This window comes from Petaurus breviceps, unplaced genomic scaffold, assembly GCF_028583685.1.
Source record: "Petaurus breviceps papuanus isolate PSGF00001 unplaced genomic scaffold, PetGlider_PUasm1.0 90808, whole genome shotgun sequence".
NCBI classification, from domain to species: domain Eukaryota; kingdom Metazoa; phylum Chordata; class Mammalia; order Diprotodontia; family Petauridae; genus Petaurus; species Petaurus breviceps.
The window spans coordinates 17,681,262-17,698,352 of record NW_027187349.1 but is presented as its reverse complement, the minus strand read 5'-3'; the positions used below and the strand labels follow the sequence as shown (position 1 = coordinate 17,698,352).

The 17,091-nt window shown below is 55.5% G+C and overlaps 2 protein-coding genes and 7 non-coding genes across 9 annotated transcripts; 5 read left to right on the top strand and 4 right to left on the bottom strand.

Moving 5' to 3' along the window:
• Positions 1 to 4,461: 4,461 nt before the first annotated feature.
• LOC138147893 (heat shock 70 kDa protein 6-like) lies at positions 4,462 to 7,802 on the bottom strand. Its single transcript, XM_069070553.1, is given in 7 exon segments — positions 4,462 to 5,421; positions 5,424 to 6,560; positions 6,562 to 6,738; positions 6,740 to 7,031; positions 7,082 to 7,428; positions 7,591 to 7,660; positions 7,765 to 7,802. Coding segments are annotated over 7 exon segments (2,610 nt in total). The 3' UTR covers positions 4,462 to 4,872.
• TRNAG-GCC (transfer RNA glycine (anticodon GCC)) lies at positions 7,799 to 7,869 on the top strand. The gene has a single exon. It is a non-coding gene; the product is annotated as a tRNA-Gly (tRNA).
• Positions 7,870 to 8,270: 401 nt separating this feature from the next.
• Positions 8,271 to 8,342, bottom strand: TRNAE-CUC (transfer RNA glutamic acid (anticodon CUC)). Its single transcript has one exon. It is a non-coding gene; the product is annotated as a tRNA-Glu (tRNA).
• Positions 8,343 to 8,733: 391 nt separating this feature from the next.
• Positions 8,734 to 8,805, bottom strand: TRNAD-GUC (transfer RNA aspartic acid (anticodon GUC)). Its single transcript has one exon. It is a non-coding gene; the product is annotated as a tRNA-Asp (tRNA).
• A 519-nt stretch (positions 8,806 to 9,324) lies between these two features.
• Positions 9,325 to 9,395, top strand: TRNAG-GCC (transfer RNA glycine (anticodon GCC)). Its single transcript has one exon. It is a non-coding gene; the product is annotated as a tRNA-Gly (tRNA).
• A 903-nt stretch (positions 9,396 to 10,298) lies between these two features.
• Positions 10,299 to 10,370, top strand: TRNAD-GUC (transfer RNA aspartic acid (anticodon GUC)). The gene has a single exon. It is a non-coding gene; the product is annotated as a tRNA-Asp (tRNA).
• A 391-nt stretch (positions 10,371 to 10,761) lies between these two features.
• On the top strand, positions 10,762 to 10,833 carry TRNAE-CUC (transfer RNA glutamic acid (anticodon CUC)). The gene has a single exon. It is a non-coding gene; the product is annotated as a tRNA-Glu (tRNA).
• Positions 10,834 to 11,234: 401 nt separating this feature from the next.
• On the bottom strand, positions 11,235 to 11,305 carry TRNAG-GCC (transfer RNA glycine (anticodon GCC)). Its single transcript has one exon. It is a non-coding gene; the product is annotated as a tRNA-Gly (tRNA).
• A 971-nt stretch (positions 11,306 to 12,276) lies between these two features.
• On the top strand, positions 12,277 to 14,075 carry LOC138147892 (heat shock 70 kDa protein 1A-like). The gene is made up of 4 exons (XM_069070552.1): positions 12,277 to 12,305; positions 12,350 to 12,567; positions 12,611 to 13,512; positions 13,719 to 14,075. The coding sequence occupies exons 1-4, from the start codon at positions 12,277 to 12,279 to the stop codon at positions 14,073 to 14,075; spliced, it is 1,506 nt and encodes a 501-aa protein (XP_068926653.1).
• Positions 14,076 to 17,091: the final 3,016 nt, after the last annotated feature.

The following is a 17,091-nucleotide window of genomic DNA, read 5'->3' as shown; positions in this document are numbered from 1 at the left end:
AAATCATAAGGAACTTACCAAAGTTGAACTATTTATATTCCTACATGGAAAAATGATAATTATAACTTATGAAACTTTTCTCAGTATGAGAATAGTTGAAGGGAATAGAAATGTGTATATATATATATATATATATGTATGTATACATACTTATATATGTCTACATAGGAGGGTATATGGGCATATGAATACATATGTGAGTGTGTGTATATATGTAGAGGTATACATAGACAGAGGGCACAGGACTAATTTAATAGGAAGGGATGATACTTAAAAAGTGGAATTGAGAGGTGAGAGAGGAATATAATGAGAGGAGATGGGGAGAGACAGAATGGAGTAAATTATCTCTTATAGAAGAGGCAAGGGAAAACTGTTACAATGGAGGGGAAGAACAGGAAGGTAAAAGGAAATGAGTCAACCTTACTCTTATTGAATTGGGCTTAGGGAGGGAATGACATACACACTAAATAGGGTGTCTCACCCTATAGTAGAGTAGGGGGGAAGGGGATGAGAAAGGGGAGGATGGGGGGAGGGAAGTTGGAAGCACTCACTTTTGAAAAGGGACAGGGTCAAAGTAGAGAATGGAGCAAGTGGGGGAAGGGATATCATGGAGGGAAATATAGTCAGTCTTTCACAATATATCCACCATGGAAATGTTTTGCATAGCTTCACATGTACAACTTATACTGAATTGCTTATCTTCCCAGTAAGGATGTGTGACAACAGAGGAAGGGAAAGAATCTGGAATTCAAAGGTTTAAAACCAAATGTTAAAAAAATATACATGTTATTATTTTTTTTTACATGCAACTGGGAAATAAGATATACAGGCACTGGGGCATAGAGATCCATCTTGCCCTACCAGAAAGTTGGAGGGGAGATGGGGGAGGATATAGTAGAGAGCAGATTGGAGGAGGGGTTATTCAGTGGGATTGCTATTTTGGGATGGTGGGTAGGGGAAAGATGGGGAGAAAATTTGTAACCCAAAATCTTGTGGAAATGAATGATATAAACTAAAAATAAACATAAAATTTAATTGAAAAAATCTTAGCCTTCTCATTTTCTTGAACTTTTGCAGTCTGTCACCATCAATTACCATTTCCTCTTTGATACACCATTCTCTCTGGGTCTTGATGACATTGCTCTCTCTCTCTTGCTTCTACTTTTGTGAGCATTTCTTCTCAGGCTCTTGTGTTGGACTTCATCCAGGTCACATCCCCTAACCATGGGTGACCCTCTAGGCTCTGTTCTGGGACCTCTTCTCTTCTCCTTCTGTACCATTTTACTCAATAATTTTGCCATTTTCCATGGGTTCCATTGTTATCTCTATGAGGATGGTTTTCAGGTCTACTTAAACAGCCCTAACTTCTCTCCAGACCTTCAGTCTCTCATCTCCAACTGACTATGAACATCCAGAACTCTATGTCCTATGGACAACCTAACTTTGACATGCCCGAAATGAATTATCTTTCCCCTGAAAGCCTCCGCTTTCCTAATCTCTCTATTATTGTGGAGGATACCACAATCTCAGTCATCAAGAAATCTCTCATTACCCCCACATCCAATCCATCGCCAAGTCCTGCTCGTTCCAATTTCCTGACTGCTCCGTGTACAATCTCTCCTCTCTCCTCTGACACTGTCATGACCCCAACGCAGGCCTCACCTCTGTATCTTCATTCTCCTCTTAACTATTACACTGACCTTTCTGAAGCTTAATTCTAATCCTGTCCAATCAAAACATCTGTTGTCTCCAAGATCAAAACCAAAATGCTCTGTCTGACTTTTAAAGACTTTCCTAACCTGACCCTCTCTAATTCTAAATCTAATCCTGTCCAATCAAAACATCTGTTGTCTCCAAGATCAAAACCAAAATGCTCTGTTTGACTTTTAAAGACTTTCCTAACCTGACCCTCTCCTACCTTTCCAATCTTCTGACATGTCACAGCCTCACAGCCATTTTTGATCCAGCAGGCACAGGTAGAAACCAAGCCTCCTGACTCTAGGCATTTTTTCCTGGCTGTTCTCCAGGCCTGCAACTCGATCCCTCCTTATCTCTTGTCTCCTGGCTTTCCAAGCTCCCTTCAAGTAGGAGTTAAAATCAATCAATCAAAATCTCAAATTATCTCGAGCTGACCCACTACATATCTTGTTTATACATAATTGTTTACATATAATCTCCTCCATTAGACTGTGAGTTCCTCGAAAGCTGAGATAGTTGCCTGTCTTTCTTTGTATCCCACTGTTTAACACAGTGCCTGGCCTAAAGCAGACACTTAATAAACGGGTGTGGATTCGAGTCAACCCAACCAGCATTAATTAATCAGCAAGGCCCCAGGTGGGGTGGGTGGAGAGAGCACTTTACAATTTGACCACCCGGTGGCAATACTGTCAAATGACCATCCATGTGGTCTTGTCAGAGATACTCCATATGTTTCAATGGGGCAGGAATAACTGGATCGGAGGAGGGCAATGCTGCAATTTTCAAAAGGGGGGAAGGGAACAGGATCTTCAAACTATATGCCGGTGAGTTTCACTTCAACTTCTAGAAAAGTTCTAGAAAGGTGAGGAATTCTAGAATGGAACAGAAAAAGGCAGTGATTACAGAGAACCAGCATGACTCCATCGAGAACAGATTATGCCAGACTAATTTCATTTCCCTTTTGGTCATAATCACCATAGTACAGCATCTTATTTTGTACAGCATCTTTATGGATTTGGTACAGCATCTTATTTCACATAAGTGAATGGAAACAAAATAAAAAATGTGCATTGTGTGAATATAGCCAGTCAAGAATCAGTGTGTGTGTGTGTGTGTGTGTGTGTGTGTGTGTAGAGGTCTATAATGACCATGGGAGGAGGGCCAAGATAGACAGTCTACAGTTACAACATGGTCAAGTCCTCAGGCCATCCACATCCACCTACTTTTCCCATCGAATCAGGGAAAGTTCCTAGACACTTTGTAATGAAGTAGGTGGGCAAGACTGAAAATCAAGTGAACGACAACAAAGCTTAAGAGACAGGACACGTTTTTGACCATGCCTCCCCAGACAGAGGCCAGCAGGAAAGGGCTGAAGCTTAAATAAGACCCCATGAGAGATGGAGACAGGGCAGCAATTGCTAGGGACTCAGTCCGAATTCTTCTCCAAATCACATTCCCTGGTCCCTGGGAAGAAGAAAAAATAATGCATCTGGCCCATAGTAAATGCTAAGAGCGGGATTATATTGTTGTATTTCTTAGGTCAGTGAGGGTTACAGGGTCAACAGATGTGAGCTACTACAGCACCCGTGACACCTGCGATGGGGTAGAGATTAGAAGGTCTCAAACTGCCATCTCTCCCTACTCTGGCCAAAGGTCTGCCCCAATGGCTTTACTGAGCTGTCCTCACGTGGTTCCCAGTCACTACTTTTCTGAGACTACACCTGACTGCTTTGATCCCGTTTGGTGGCAGGAGGATAGGATGGATGGTTCCCACATTCCCTCTCCGCTACTAGGCTCACAATTGCTACAGAGCCAGAGAACAGATTCTGCCTTTTGGCAGGTTGCCCCTACAGACACAGAGCCATGTGTTAATAATGCCTCAGCCTTCACTTGCATTAAGCCCTTCTGTTAGGAATAGCTGGAAAAGGAGGTTCACAGTTCCTTTATTTCCCACTTACTCCTCACCTCTCTCTTAGGGAAGCTGCCAGAAATTCCATCCAGAAGAACAGAAAAGCCTTTTCCCAGGCTGCCTTCCCCACCCCACCCCACCCCACCCCATCCCAGGCCTGGAAGGCACTCCTTCCTCCATCATCCACCTCTACCTCTGCAGAGCTCAGCTCAAATGCCACCTCACTCATGCAGCCTTTCCTGACCCCCTCAGCTTTGAGGGCCTCCCTGAACCAGAAAGTCATGTATTTTGTATGGAATTCTTTTGTGGCTATTTACTGCTGTACATGTTGTCTCCCCCTACGGAAATTCATGCACCTCAGGGCATGGGGCATTTCATTTTTGTCTCTGCGTCCAGAAGAACGACCACAGTGCCTGGCACATGGTGGGTATTCAATGAATGCTGGTTGATGGACCCAGGGACTGATTGAGTGACAACTGGCCACTCCAGTAAGTACCACGGGTCCAGGGCCCCGAGCAAACAAAGGCCAAGGCCGGAGCGCAGCTTCTTGTCTCTTCTAAACAGGAACAAAGACAGTGCCCACACCTCCAGTTGGCCCTCCTGCCTTTGCTCATTGGTTTCTGCCTGGCTTTGCCTAGCATGACCTACCTGTGCCAGTCACAAAGCCAGGGGATGAGTTCATATGACAGTATGGCATTGGAGAGATTCTCCATTCTGTTTTCTGGACACAACTAAGCTGCCTGTGCAAAGGACTGTTCAAGGAGATCTGCTACTCATCTACCTGCAAGGAAAAGCACTCTGCAGGGGAGGGGACACTCTGAGGGCTCAGTCCTGCCAGACCCCTAACCCTCTTTGACTAACTGGCTTGCAAGCAGAGACACACTTAGGAGTTGCTGTTTATTTTCCACAATTCATTCCAAGACCATCTTTCTGTACAGAAACAACAGAACTATTTCACAGAAGAAGCCATATGAAAATACAGGTAACAAAACATATATATATCCATGAGAACAGGAGGTAGGAAGACCCGTGCGGGCAATGTTTGTCTGGGGAAGGAGGGGAAGGTTAAGGGAGAGAAGTCCAATGTTCGGAGGGCTCATTTCCAGGACCCGCTGAGAACAGGCGTCCCCAGGAAAGCATCTGGGGCAAAGGCCTAAGAGGCCAGAAGAGAAAGGACCAAAGTCCGGAGGGAAGAAGCAGGGCATGCTCCGAGAAAAGGCCTTAGAGCCCAGCCCCAGCCCCCCCCCCCCCATGGGAGGGGCGGCTCAATCCACCTCTTGGATGGTGGGCCCCGGGGTGGGGTTGGCCTGTCGGGCCTGGGCCCCACAGCTGCTGCGCGCGGCAGGTGCCCCGGGGGCCGGGCAGAGCAGGGCAATATCGATGGGGTGGCTCAGGCGCTCCAGCTCCTTCTGCTGGTGCTCCTACTCCTCCTTCTCGGCCAGCTGGTTGCCCTCCAGCCAGGAGGGGACCTCCTGGCACTTGTGCAGCACCTTGCTCCTGTCTTCTTCCTGGATCTTGTCCGGAAGGCCTTCCTCTTGCACGGTGCTCTTGAGGTGGAAGCCGTAGGCCTCGAGGGAGTTCTTAGCGGCCACCCGGTCGCGCGTAGCCTCGTCCTCGGCCTTGTGCCTCTCGGCCTCCTGCACCATCCTCTCCACCTCCTCCTTGCTGAGCCGGCCCTTGTCGTTGGTGATGGTGATCCTGTTGGCCTTGCCCGTGCTCTTGTCGGTGGCCGAGACGTTTAAGATGCCATTGGCGTCGACGTCAAAGGTGACCTCGACCTGGGGGACCCCCCGCGGTGCGCGGGGGGGGGGGGGAGGATGCCGGACAGCTCAAAGCGCCCCAGAAGGTTGTTGTCCCAGGTCGTGGCGCGCTCCCCCTCGTACACCTGGATCAGGACGCCCGGCCGGTTGTCCGAGTAGGTGGTGAAGGTCTACGTCTGCTTGGTGGGGATGGTGGAGTTTCGCTTGATCAGGGTGGTCATCACCCCGCCCGCCGTCTCCAGGCCCAGGGACAGGGGGGCCACGTCGAGCAGCAGCAGGTCCTGAACCTTCTCCGACCTGTCCCCCATCAACACGGCCGCCTGCACCGCCGCCCCGTAGGCCGCGGCTTCGTCGGGGTTGATGCTCCTGTTCAGCTGCTTGCCGCGGAAGAAGTCCTGCAGCAGCTTCTGCACCTTGGGGATGCGTGTGGAGCCGTCCACCAGCACGACGTCGTGGATCTGGCCCTTGTCCATCCTGGCGTCCCGCAGGGCCTTCTCCACGGGCTCCAGGGTTCCCCGGAAGAGGTCGGAGTACAGCTCCTCGAAGCGGGCTCGGGTGATGATCGTGTAGAAGTCCACCCCCTCGTACAGGCAGTCGATCTCCAGGTTGGCCTGGGTGCTGGAGGACAGCGTGCGGTTGGCCCGCTCACAGGCTGTCCTCAGCCTCCTCAGGGCCCGCTTGTTCTGACTCAGGTCCTTCCTGTGTTTGCGCTGGAACTCTTGCACAAAGTGGCTCACCAGCCGGTTGTCAAAGTCCTCCCCGCCCAGGTGGGTGTCCCCGGCCGTGGCCTTCACCTCGAAGATGCCGTCGTCGATGGTGAGGATGGACACGTCGAAGGTGCCTCCCCCCAGGTCGAAGATGAGCACGTTGCGCTCCCCCCCGCCCGGCCTGTCCAGCCCGTAGGCGATGGCCGCCGCCGTGGGCACGTTGATGATCCTCAGCACGTTGAGGCCCGCGATGGCCCCCGCGTCCTTGGTGGCCTGGCGCTGCGAGTCGCTGAAGCAGGCTGGCACCGTGATGCTCACCGCGTTGCTCACCGGGTGCCCCAGGTAGGCCTCGGCCGTCTCCTTCATCTTGCTGAGCACCATGGACGAGATCTCCTCCGGGTAGAAGGCCTTGCTCTCGCCTTTGTAGGACACCCGCACCTTGGGCTTCCCGCCCTCACTCACCACCTGGAAGGGCCAGTGTTTCATTATCCGACTGCACCACCTCGTCCGAGAACTTGCGCCCGATCAGTCGCTTGGCGTCGAAGACGGTGTTCTGCGGGTTCATGGCCACCTGGTTTTTGGCGGCATCGCCCACCAGTCGCTCGCTCTCCGTGAAGGCCACGTAGCTCGGTGTGGTGCGGTTGCCCTGGTCGTTGGCGATGATCTTCCACTCGGCCGTGCTGGAACACGCCCACGCACGAGTAGGTTGTGCCCAGGTCGATGCCGATCGCCGTTCCCTGGGGGGGTACCCATGGCTCGGGGGCACCTGCCCCCCTTCTTCCCTCCGGCACTGGACGGGGACGAGCTGCCTCTGCGGGGCTCTGCGCGGTTCCTAGCACAGCCGCCGGATCCCAAGAAGGCAGGCAACCGGGCTCGAGCGGCCGGTCCGGGGTGCTGGGCTCACACAGGGCGGGAGGGTTCCCCCGACTCTGGTCCTCCTGGTCCTCGCTGTCTCTGCTTTGACCGACGGACGGACGGACGCAGCTGCTGTTGGTGCTTCCGGTTGCCACTGCCGCTGATGCTGCTGATGCTGCCGCTGGTGCCGCTGCCGCAGCCGCAGCCGCCGCCGCTGGAGAGAATAGGTCCTTCCTGGATCTCGGGCGGGTGTGCGGCTCGGTCTGGGATCCTGCTGCTCTCGGTACCCTTTCTCAGCTGGGATGGATGTGCTGGGCTCTCTGCTCGAGGCTGGACTCTTTATCCTGTGGCCCGGGACCCGCCTCCTCCCTCCGCCTCCGCCTGCGAACCTTTGGGCACCTTCTCCGGGAGCCCGGAGCTCCGGAGAAAGGCTCTGGAGGAGTCCGCGCCTCCGCCCCACGGAGACCAATGTGAAGCGGGGATTCGGCTCCTCCAGGGCCTTCGAGGAGGTTAGGGGAGCCCGGGAGCTGGCCAGGGAGCCGGGGCGGGGCGGGGCTTGTCGTGGCGACAGCGGCTTGGGGGCTCAGCCCCCCGGGTCCCAGCCGCTACGGTGAACCAGCCTTTGGGGTCGGTTTGTGCTGCGTTCAGGGCGAACGGATACCTGGTTCCTGGGCTCGGGGACTACCCCGGAGCCTGGGCCAGGCGGCTGGAGCTTCCGGAGCGCTGCTCTCCTAGAGTGGGTCCCCGCCGGAGCTCGAGTCTGGCTTAGGGAACGCGGCCCAGCCGCTGGCCCCGGAGTAGAGGCTCTGGAGCCCCGGTCCGGGTGAACCTTTACCCAGAGGAGGCGGCCAGGAGCAGCTCAAGCAGTCGCATTGGTGGTTCAGTGGTAGAATTCTCGCCTGCCACGCGGGAGGCCCGGGTTCGATTCCCGGCCAATGCAACGTAAACTTTTTTTTTTTTTTTCCTTTCCTTAGCTTGACCTCCCCAGTTCTGACACCCGACACCTCCCTGCTCCCGCACACTGTTTGAACACTGGCAATCCGTTCACACACCTCTACGTGTAGGATGCCATGAGTGCTTTCCCACCGCACTTCCACGTCGCCCCCGATTCGATCCCTTGCCCGGCTTCTTAGAGCAAAAGAGGGCTGCCCTCTCTCACCGCAGCCCGGCCAGCTCTCTGACTCTCTCACCCGGAAATTGGCACCCTCACAGCGGGGGGCAAGCGTGCCCTCGTGCACCGCCCGCCGGGCTCCCCTAAAGATGACTGACTTCCTCAGTCCTGACCCACCCTCCCCCAGGATCACGCGGCGTGGGGAGGAAGGGCAAGGCAGCAAAACGTCTTTCCCTGACCGGGAATCGAACCCGGGCCGCGGCGGTGAGAGCGCCGAATCCTAACCACTAGACCACCAGGGAACCCGTATGTGACCTGCCACTCAGCACCCACACAGCAGAAGCACGTCGCCCTCGCCCGCCCTTCAAACTGCTCGGGGCCCCAGCCCCAGGCCCTTCCCACCCCCGCGCTCTTCCCCCTGCCCCTCCACCACCACCTCCTCCTCCTCACCCTCCACTGGCCACTTCCCTTCCGAACACCCAAAGCCCTCGCCTCGCTTTAGAGGAACGCACACGGACCAAGCGGGAAAGGACAAAGGGCCTCCCAATCGAGCCGAGGAGAGACCCCCGACGCGACCCACAGGCTCAGTCAAGCCCTAACGAGCCTCCGGCCGCCAGGCCGACCGCCACGGGCCGAGAGAAAACGGATAGGTAGCCGGGGCCTCCACGGAAAGAAAAAAAAGCATACTCTCACCTCCCCGTCGGGGAATCGAACCCCGGTCTCCCGCGTGACAGGCGGGGATACTCACCACTATACTAACGAGGACGGCGACGGCGCTGCTTTCTTCCCGCGCCCACCCATACATTTGCCAGGGGAATCACGCTTCCCTCGTCCTCTGGGGCCTCTCGATCCCCACCACCGCCCAAGCCGCACAGATAGTTCCAGCCCCCGGAGCCCCTGCGGCCCGCCGCTATCCCACGCTCAGGCTATGCCCCCACGTACAGGCTACACACGCACGCACACGCACGACTGGCAGGTAGGAAACAGCCTAGCGGGCTAGCTGGGCGGAACCGTCGATGGCGACACATGCGGACACAGTCACGGACGCCCAGAGACGGACAGAGAGAAAGCTGGCTAACATCGCAATCGATACCGGGACCGAAGGCCAGAGACCACTACGATAGCACTCTTCCCAAAGGATCAATGGTGGAGAACTGCCGGCCGCGTAGAGGAGTCTTGGAAAATTACCGGGTATAGTTTCCCATATTGCTAGAGTGCGTTCGGTTTGGGTCACTGGGTCAATCTTTTCCTTAAGAGGCCGACCCAGGAATACTTTGAGCAGCCGCATTGGTGGTTCAGTGGTAGAATTCTCGCCTGCCACGCGGGAGGCCCGGGTTCGATTCCCGGCCAATGCAACTACTTTTTTCTAGTCCACTATTTTTCATGGAGACAGATCTTACTCCTTTCGTGTTACGCTTGAAGTTTCTCACAAAATTTGTGCTTTATGACTCACCCAAATAGAAGTATAAATATTGCTAAGGAAGAAGCTATACTTTCTCTATTTACTGACTTAATTTTGTATCAGAAAACACAAAGTCAAGCAAGAAACTCATTGAGACTCTTATTGACAAGTAAAATGCCTGATTGCAAAAGATGTTCCCCTATCCTTAAAACCCCAACCCTCACCTCCCACACTCAGGGAAGCATTTCTCGTTGTTTGGTTGCTTCTAAATTGCAATAACAACACCCAGAAGAAAATAATAGAGAAATTCCTTTAGAAAGCGTTACACATCGCATAAATACTTGGCATTTTCCCCACCTTTTTGAGAATCCAGCACTACCTCATCTTGGAGCCTTCTTTGTACTTGGAGAGCTACAGTTGTGGGAACTGTTCATTTCAATCAGACGCTCAATCAACAAAACTTTAATAAGACAGGATCTTTTGCTGTAAGGTGTAGTTGGATACTATCATTCTAAGAAAGCTATTTTGAGCAATGCTATCAAATTATTAAACTCTGCTTACACTCTGATCCATGGATATCACTATTAGGCACCCGCTCAAGCCATCGACGGTTCCGCCCAGCTAGCCCGCTAGGCTGTTTCCTACCTGCCAGTCGTGCGTGTGCGTGCGTGTGTAGCCTGTACGTGGGGGCATAGCCTGAGCGTGGGATAGCGGCGGGCCGCAGGGGCTCCGGGGGCTGGAACTATCTGTGCGGCTTGGGCGGTGGTGGGGATCGAGAGGCCCCAGAGGACGAGGGAAGCGTGATTCCCCTGGCAAATGTATGGGTGGGCGCGGGAAGAAAGCAGCGCCGTCGCCGTCCTCGTTAGTATAGTGGTGAGTATCCCCGCCTGTCACGCGGGAGACCGGGGTTCGATTCCCCGACGGGGAGGTGAGAGTATGCTTTTTTTTCTTTCCGTGGAGGCCCCGGCTACCTATCCGTTTTCTCTCGGCCCGTGGCGGTCGGCCTGGCGGCCGGAGGCTCGTTAGGGCTTGACTGAGCCTGTGGGTCGCGTCGGGGGTCTCTCCTCGGCTCGATTGGGAGGCCCTTTGTCCTTTCCCGCTTGGTCCGTGTGCGTTCCTCTAAAGCGAGGCGAGGGCTTTGGGTGTTCGGAAGGGAAGTGGCCAGTGGAGGGTGAGGAGGAGGAGGTGGTGGTGGAGGGGCAGGGGGAAGAGCGCGGGGGTGGGAAGGGCCTGGGGCTGGGGCCCCGAGCAGTTTGAAGGGCGGGCGAGGGCGACGTGCTTCTGCTGTGTGGGTGCTGAGTGGCAGGTCACATACGGGTTCCCTGGTGGTCTAGTGGTTAGGATTCGGCGCTCTCACCGCCGCGGCCCGGGTTCGATTCCCGGTCAGGGAAAGACGTTTTGCTGCCTTGCCCTTCCTCCCCACGCCGCGTGATCCTGGGGGAGGGTGGGTCAGGACTGAGGAAGTCAGTCATCTTTAGGGGAGCCCGGCGGGCGGTGCACGAGGGCACGCTTGCCCCCCGCTGTGAGGGTGCCAATTTCCGGGTGAGAGAGTCAGAGAGCTGGCCGGGCTGCGGTGAGAGAGGGCAGCCCTCTTTTGCTCTAAGAAGCCGGGCAAGGGATCGAATCGGGGGCGACGTGGAAGTGCGGTGGGAAAGCACTCATGGCATCCTACACGTAGAGGTGTGTGAACGGATTGCCAGTGTTCAAACAGTGTGCGGGAGCAGGGAGGTGTCGGGTGTCAGAACTGGGGAGGTCAAGCTAAGGAAAGGAAAAAAAAAAAAAAAGTTTACGTTGCATTGGCCGGGAATCGAACCCGGGCCTCCCGCGTGGCAGGCGAGAATTCTACCACTGAACCACCAATGCGACTGCTTGAGCTGCTCCTGGCCGCCTCCTCTGGGTAAAGGTTCACCCGGACCGGGGCTCCAGAGCCTCTACTCCGGGGCCAGCGGCTGGGCCGCGTTCCCTAAGCCAGACTCGAGCTCCGGCGGGGACCCACTCTAGGAGAGCAGCGCTCCGGAAGCTCCAGCCGCCTGGCCCAGGCTCCGGGGTAGTCCCCGAGCCCAGGAACCAGGTATCCGTTCGCCCTGAACGCAGCACAAACCGACCCCAAAGGCTGGTTCACCGTAGCGGCTGGGACCCGGGGGGCTGAGCCCCCAAGCCGCTGTCGCCACGACAAGCCCCGCCCCGCCCCGGCTCCCTGGCCAGCTCCCGGGCTCCCCTAACCTCCTCGAAGGCCCTGGAGGAGCCGAATCCCCGCTTCACATTGGTCTCCGTGGGGCGGAGGCGCGGACTCCTCCAGAGCCTTTCTCCGGAGCTCCGGGCTCCCGGAGAAGGTGCCCAAAGGTTCGCAGGCGGAGGCGGAGGGAGGAGGCGGGTCCCGGGCCACAGGATAAAGAGTCCAGCCTCGAGCAGAGAGCCCAGCACATCCATCCCAGCTGAGAAAGGGTACCGAGAGCAGCAGGATCCCAGACCGAGCCGCACACCCGCCCGAGATCCAGGAAGGACCTATTCTCTCCAGCGGCGGCGGCTGCGGCTGCGGCAGCGGCACCAGCGGCAGCATCAGCAGCATCAGCGGCAGTGGCAACCGGAAGCACCAACAGCAGCTGCGTCCGTCCGTCCGTCGGTCAAAGCAGAGACAGCGAGGACCAGGAGGACCAGAGTCGGGGGAACCCTCCCGCCCTGTGTGAGCCCAGCACCCCGGACCGGCCGCTCGAGCCCGGTTGCCTGCCTTCTTGGGATCCGGCGGCTGTGCTAGGAACCGCGCAGAGCCCCGCAGAGGCAGCTCGTCCCCGTCCAGTGCCGGAGGGAAGAAGGGGGGCAGGTGCCCCCGAGCCATGGGTACCCCCCCAGGGAACGGCGATCGGCATCGACCTGGGCACAACCTACTCGTGCGTGGGCGTGTTCCAGCACGGCCGAGTGGAAGATCATCGCCAACGACCAGGGCAACCGCACCACACCGAGCTACGTGGCCTTCACGGAGAGCGAGCGACTGGTGGGCGATGCCGCCAAAAACCAGGTGGCCATGAACCCGCAGAACACCGTCTTCGACGCCAAGCGACTGATCGGGCGCAAGTTCTCGGACGAGGTGGTGCAGTCGGATAATGAAACACTGGCCCTTCCAGGTGGTGAGTGAGGGCGGGAAGCCCAAGGTGCGGGTGTCCTACAAAGGCGAGAGCAAGGCCTTCTACCCGGAGGAGATCTCGTCCATGGTGCTCAGCAAGATGAAGGAGACGGCCGAGGCCTACCTGGGGCACCCGGTGAGCAACGCGGTGAGCATCACGGTGCCAGCCTGCTTCAGCGACTCGCAGCGCCAGGCCACCAAGGACGCGGGGGCCATCGCGGGCCTCAACGTGCTGAGGATCATCAACGTGCCCACGGCGGCGGCCATCGCCTACGGGCTGGACAGGCCGGGCGGGGGGGAGCGCAACGTGCTCATCTTCGACCTGGGGGGAGGCACCTTCGACGTGTCCATCCTCACCATCGACGACGGCATCTTCGAGGTGAAGGCCACGGCCGGGGACACCCACCTGGGCGGGGAGGACTTTGACAACCGGCTGGTGAGCCACTTTGTGCAAGAGTTCCAGCGCAAACACAGGAAGGACCTGAGTCAGAACAAGCGGGCCCTGAGGAGGCTGAGGACAGCCTGTGAGCGGGCCAACCGCACGCTGTCCTCCAGCACCCAGGCCAACCTGGAGATCGACTGCCTGTACGAGGGGGTGGACTTCTACACGATCATCACCCGAGCCCGCTTCGAGGAGCTGTACTCCGACCTCTTCCGGGGAACCCTGGAGCCCGTGGAGAAGGCCCTGCGGGACGCCAGGATGGACAAGGGCCAGATCCACGACGTCGTGCTGGTGGACGGCTCCACACGCATCCCCAAGGTGCAGAAGCTGCTGCAGGACTTCTTCCGCGGCAAGCAGCTGAACAGGAGCATCAACCCCGACGAAGCCGCGGCCTACGGGGCGGCGGTGCAGGCGGCCGTGTTGATGGGGGACAGGTCGGAGAAGGTTCAGGACCTGCTGCTGCTCGACGTGGCCCCCCTGTCCCTGGGCCTGGAGACGGCGGGCGGGGTGATGACCACCCTGATCAAGCGAAACTCCACCATCCCCACCAAGCAGACGTAGACCTTCACCACCTACTCGGACAACCGGCCGGGCGTCCTGATCCAGGTGTACGAGGGGGAGCGCGCCACGACCTGGGACAACAACCTTCTGGGGCGCTTTGAGCTGTCCGGCATCCTCCCCCCCCCCCCCGCGCACCGCGGGGGGTCCCCCAGGTCGAGGTCACCTTTGACGTCGACGCCAATGGCATCTTAAACGTCTCGGCCACCGACAAGAGCACGGGCAAGGCCAACAGGATCACCATCACCAACGACAAGGGCCGGCTCAGCAAGGAGGAGGTGGAGAGGATGGTGCAGGAGGCCGAGAGGCACAAGGCCGAGGACGAGGCTACGCGCGACCGGGTGGCCGCTAAGAACTCCCTCGAGGCCTACGGCTTCCACCTCAAGAGCACCGTGCAAGAGGAAGGCCTTCCGGACAAGATCCAGGAAGAAGACAGGAGCAAGGTGCTGCACAAGTGCCAGGAGGTCCCCTCCTGGCTGGAGGGCAACCAGCTGGCCGAGAAGGAGGAGTAGGAGCACCAGCAGAAGGAGCTGGAGCGCCTGAGCCACCCCATCGATATTGCCCTGCTCTGCCCGGCCCCCGGGGCACCTGCCGCGCGCAGCAGCTGTGGGGCCCAGGCCCGACAGGCCAACCCCACCCCGGGGCCCACCATCCAAGAGGTGGATTGAGCCGCCCCTCCCATGGGGGGGGGGGGGCTGGGGCTGGGCTCTAAGGCCTTTTCTCGGAGCATGCCCTGCTTCTTCCCTCCGGACTTTGGTCCTTTCTCTTCTGGCCTCTTAGGCCTTTGCCCCAGATGCTTTCCTGGGGACGCCTGTTCTCAGCGGGTCCTGGAAATGAGCCCTCCGAACATTGGACTTCTCTCCCTTAACCTTCCCCTCCTTCCCCAGACAAACATTGCCCGCACGGGTCTTCCTACCTCCTGTTCTCATGGATATATATATGTTTTGTTACCTGTATTTTCATATGGCTTCTTCTGTGAAATAGTTCTGTTGTTTCTGTACAGAAAGATGGTCTTGGAATGAATTGTGGAAAATAAACAGCAACTCCTAAGTGTGTCTCTGCTTGCAAGCCAGTTAGTCAAAGAGGGTTAGGGGTCTGGCAGGACTGAGCCCTCAGAGTGTCCCCTCCCCTGCAGAGTGCTTTTCCTTGCAGGTAGATGAGTAGCAGATCTCCTTGAACAGTCCTTTGCACAGGCAGCTTAGTTGTGTCCAGAAAACAGAATGGAGAATCTCTCCAATGCCATACTGTCATATGAACTCATCCCCTGGCTTTGTGACTGGCACAGGTAGGTCATGCTAGGCAAAGCCAGGCAGAAACCAATGAGCAAAGGCAGGAGGGCCAACTGGAGGTGTGGGCACTGTCTTTGTTCCTGTTTAGAAGAGACAAGAAGCTGCGCTCCGGCCTTGGCCTTTGTTTGCTCGGGGCCCTGGACCCGTGGTACTTACTGGAGTGGCCAGTTGTCACTCAATCAGTCCCTGGGTCCATCAACCAGCATTCATTGAATACCCACCATGTGCCAGGCACTGTGGTCGTTCTTCTGGACGCAGAGACAAAAATGAAATGCCCCATGCCCTGAGGTGCATGAATTTCCGTAGGGGGAGACAACATGTACAGCAGTAAATAGCCACAAAAGAATTCCATACAAAATACATGACTTTCTGGTTCAGGGAGGCCCTCAAAGCTGAGGGGGTCAGGAAAGGCTGCATGAGTGAGGTGGCATTTGAGCTGAGCTCTGCAGAGGTAGAGGTGGATGATGGAGGAAGGAGTGCCTTCCAGGCCTGGGATGGGGTGGGGTGGGGTGGGGTGGGGAAGGCAGCCTGGGAAAAGGCTTTTCTGTTCTTCTGGATGGAATTTCTGGCAGCTTCCCTAAGAGAGAGGTGAGGAGTAAGTGGGAAATAAAGGAACTGTGAACCTCCTTTTCCAGCTATTCCTAACAGAAGGGCTTAATGCAAGTGAAGGCTGAGGCATTATTAACACATGGCTCTGTGTCTGTAGGGGCAACCTGCCAAAAGGCAGAATCTGTTCTCTGGCTCTGTAGCAATTGTGAGCCTAGTAGCGGAGAGGGAATGTGGGAACCATCCATCCTATCCTCCTGCCACCAAACGGGATCAAAGCAGTCAGGTGTAGTCTCAGAAAAGTAGTGACTGGGAACCACGTGAGGACAGCTCAGTAAAGCCATTGGGGCAGACCTTTGGCCAGAGTAGGGAGAGATGGCAGTTTGAGACCTTCTAATCTCTACCCCATCGCAGGTGTCACGGGTGCTGTAGTAGCTCACATCTGTTGACCCTGTAACCCTCACTGACCTAAGAAATACAACAATATAATCCCGCTCTTAGCATTTACTATGGGCCAGATGCATTATTTTTTCTTCTTCCCAGGGACCAGGGAATGTGATTTGGAGAAGAATTCGGACTGAGTCCCTAGCAATTGCTGCCCTGTCTCCATCTCTCATGGGGTCTTATTTAAGCTTCAGCCCTTTCCTGCTGGCCTCTGTCTGGGGAGGCATGGTCAAAAACGTGTCCTGTCTCTTAAGCTTTGTTGTCGTTCACTTGATTTTCAGTCTTGCCCACCTACTTCATTACAAAGTGTCTAGGAACTTTCCCTGATTCGATGGGAAAAGTAGGTGGATGTGGATGGCCTGAGGACTTGACCATGTTGTAACTGTAGACTGTCTATCTTGGCCCTCCTCCCATGGTCATTATAGACCTCTACACACACACACACACACACACACACACACACACACTGATTCTTGACTGGCTATATTCACACAATGCACATTTTTTATTTTGTTTCCATTCACTTATGTGAAATAAGATGCTGTACCAAATCCATAAAGATGCTGTACAAAATAAGATGCTGTACTATGGTGATTATGACCAAAAGGGAAATGAAATTAGTCTGGCATAATCTGTTCTCGATGGAGTCATGCTGGTTCTCTGTAATCACTGCCCTTTTCTGTTCCATTCTAGAATTCCTCACCTTTCTAGAACTTTTCTAGAAGTTGAAGTGAAACTCACCGGCATATAGTTTGAAGATCCTGTTCCCTTCCCCCCTTTTGAAAATTGCAGCATTGCCCTCCTCCGATCCAGTTATTCCTGCCCCATTGAAACATATGGAGTATCTCTGACAAGACCACATGGATGGTCATTTGACAGTATTGCCACCGGGTGGTCAAATTGTAAAGTGCTCTCTCCACCCACCCCACCTGGGGCCTTGCTGATTAATTAATGCTGGTTGGGTTGACTCGAATCCACACCCGTTTATTAAGTGTCTGCTTTAGGCCAGGCACTGTGTTAAACAGTGGGATACAAAGAAAGACAGGCAACTATCTCAGCTTTCGAGGAACTCACAGTCTAATGGAGGAGATTATATGTAAACAATTATGTATAAACAAGATATGTAGTGGGTCAGCTCGAGATAATTTGAGATTTTGATTGATTGATTTTAACTCCTACTTGAAGGGAGCTTGGAAAGCCAGGAGACAAGAGATAAGGAGGGATCGAGTTGCAGGCCTGGAGAACAGCC

Excerpts from the sequence above, each read along its gene's own strand:
- LOC138147892 (XM_069070552.1), top strand. The coding sequence starts at position 12,277 with ATGGGTACCCCCCCAGGGAACGGCGATCG. Across the intron at positions 12,306-12,349 it reads CCCCCAGGGAACGGCGATCG|CACGGCCGAGTGGAAGATCA; the intron begins GCATCGACCTGG and ends GGCGTGTTCCAG. Across the intron at positions 12,568-12,610 it reads AACACTGGCCCTTCCAGGTG|GCGAGAGCAAGGCCTTCTAC; the intron begins GTGAGTGAGGGC and ends TGTCCTACAAAG.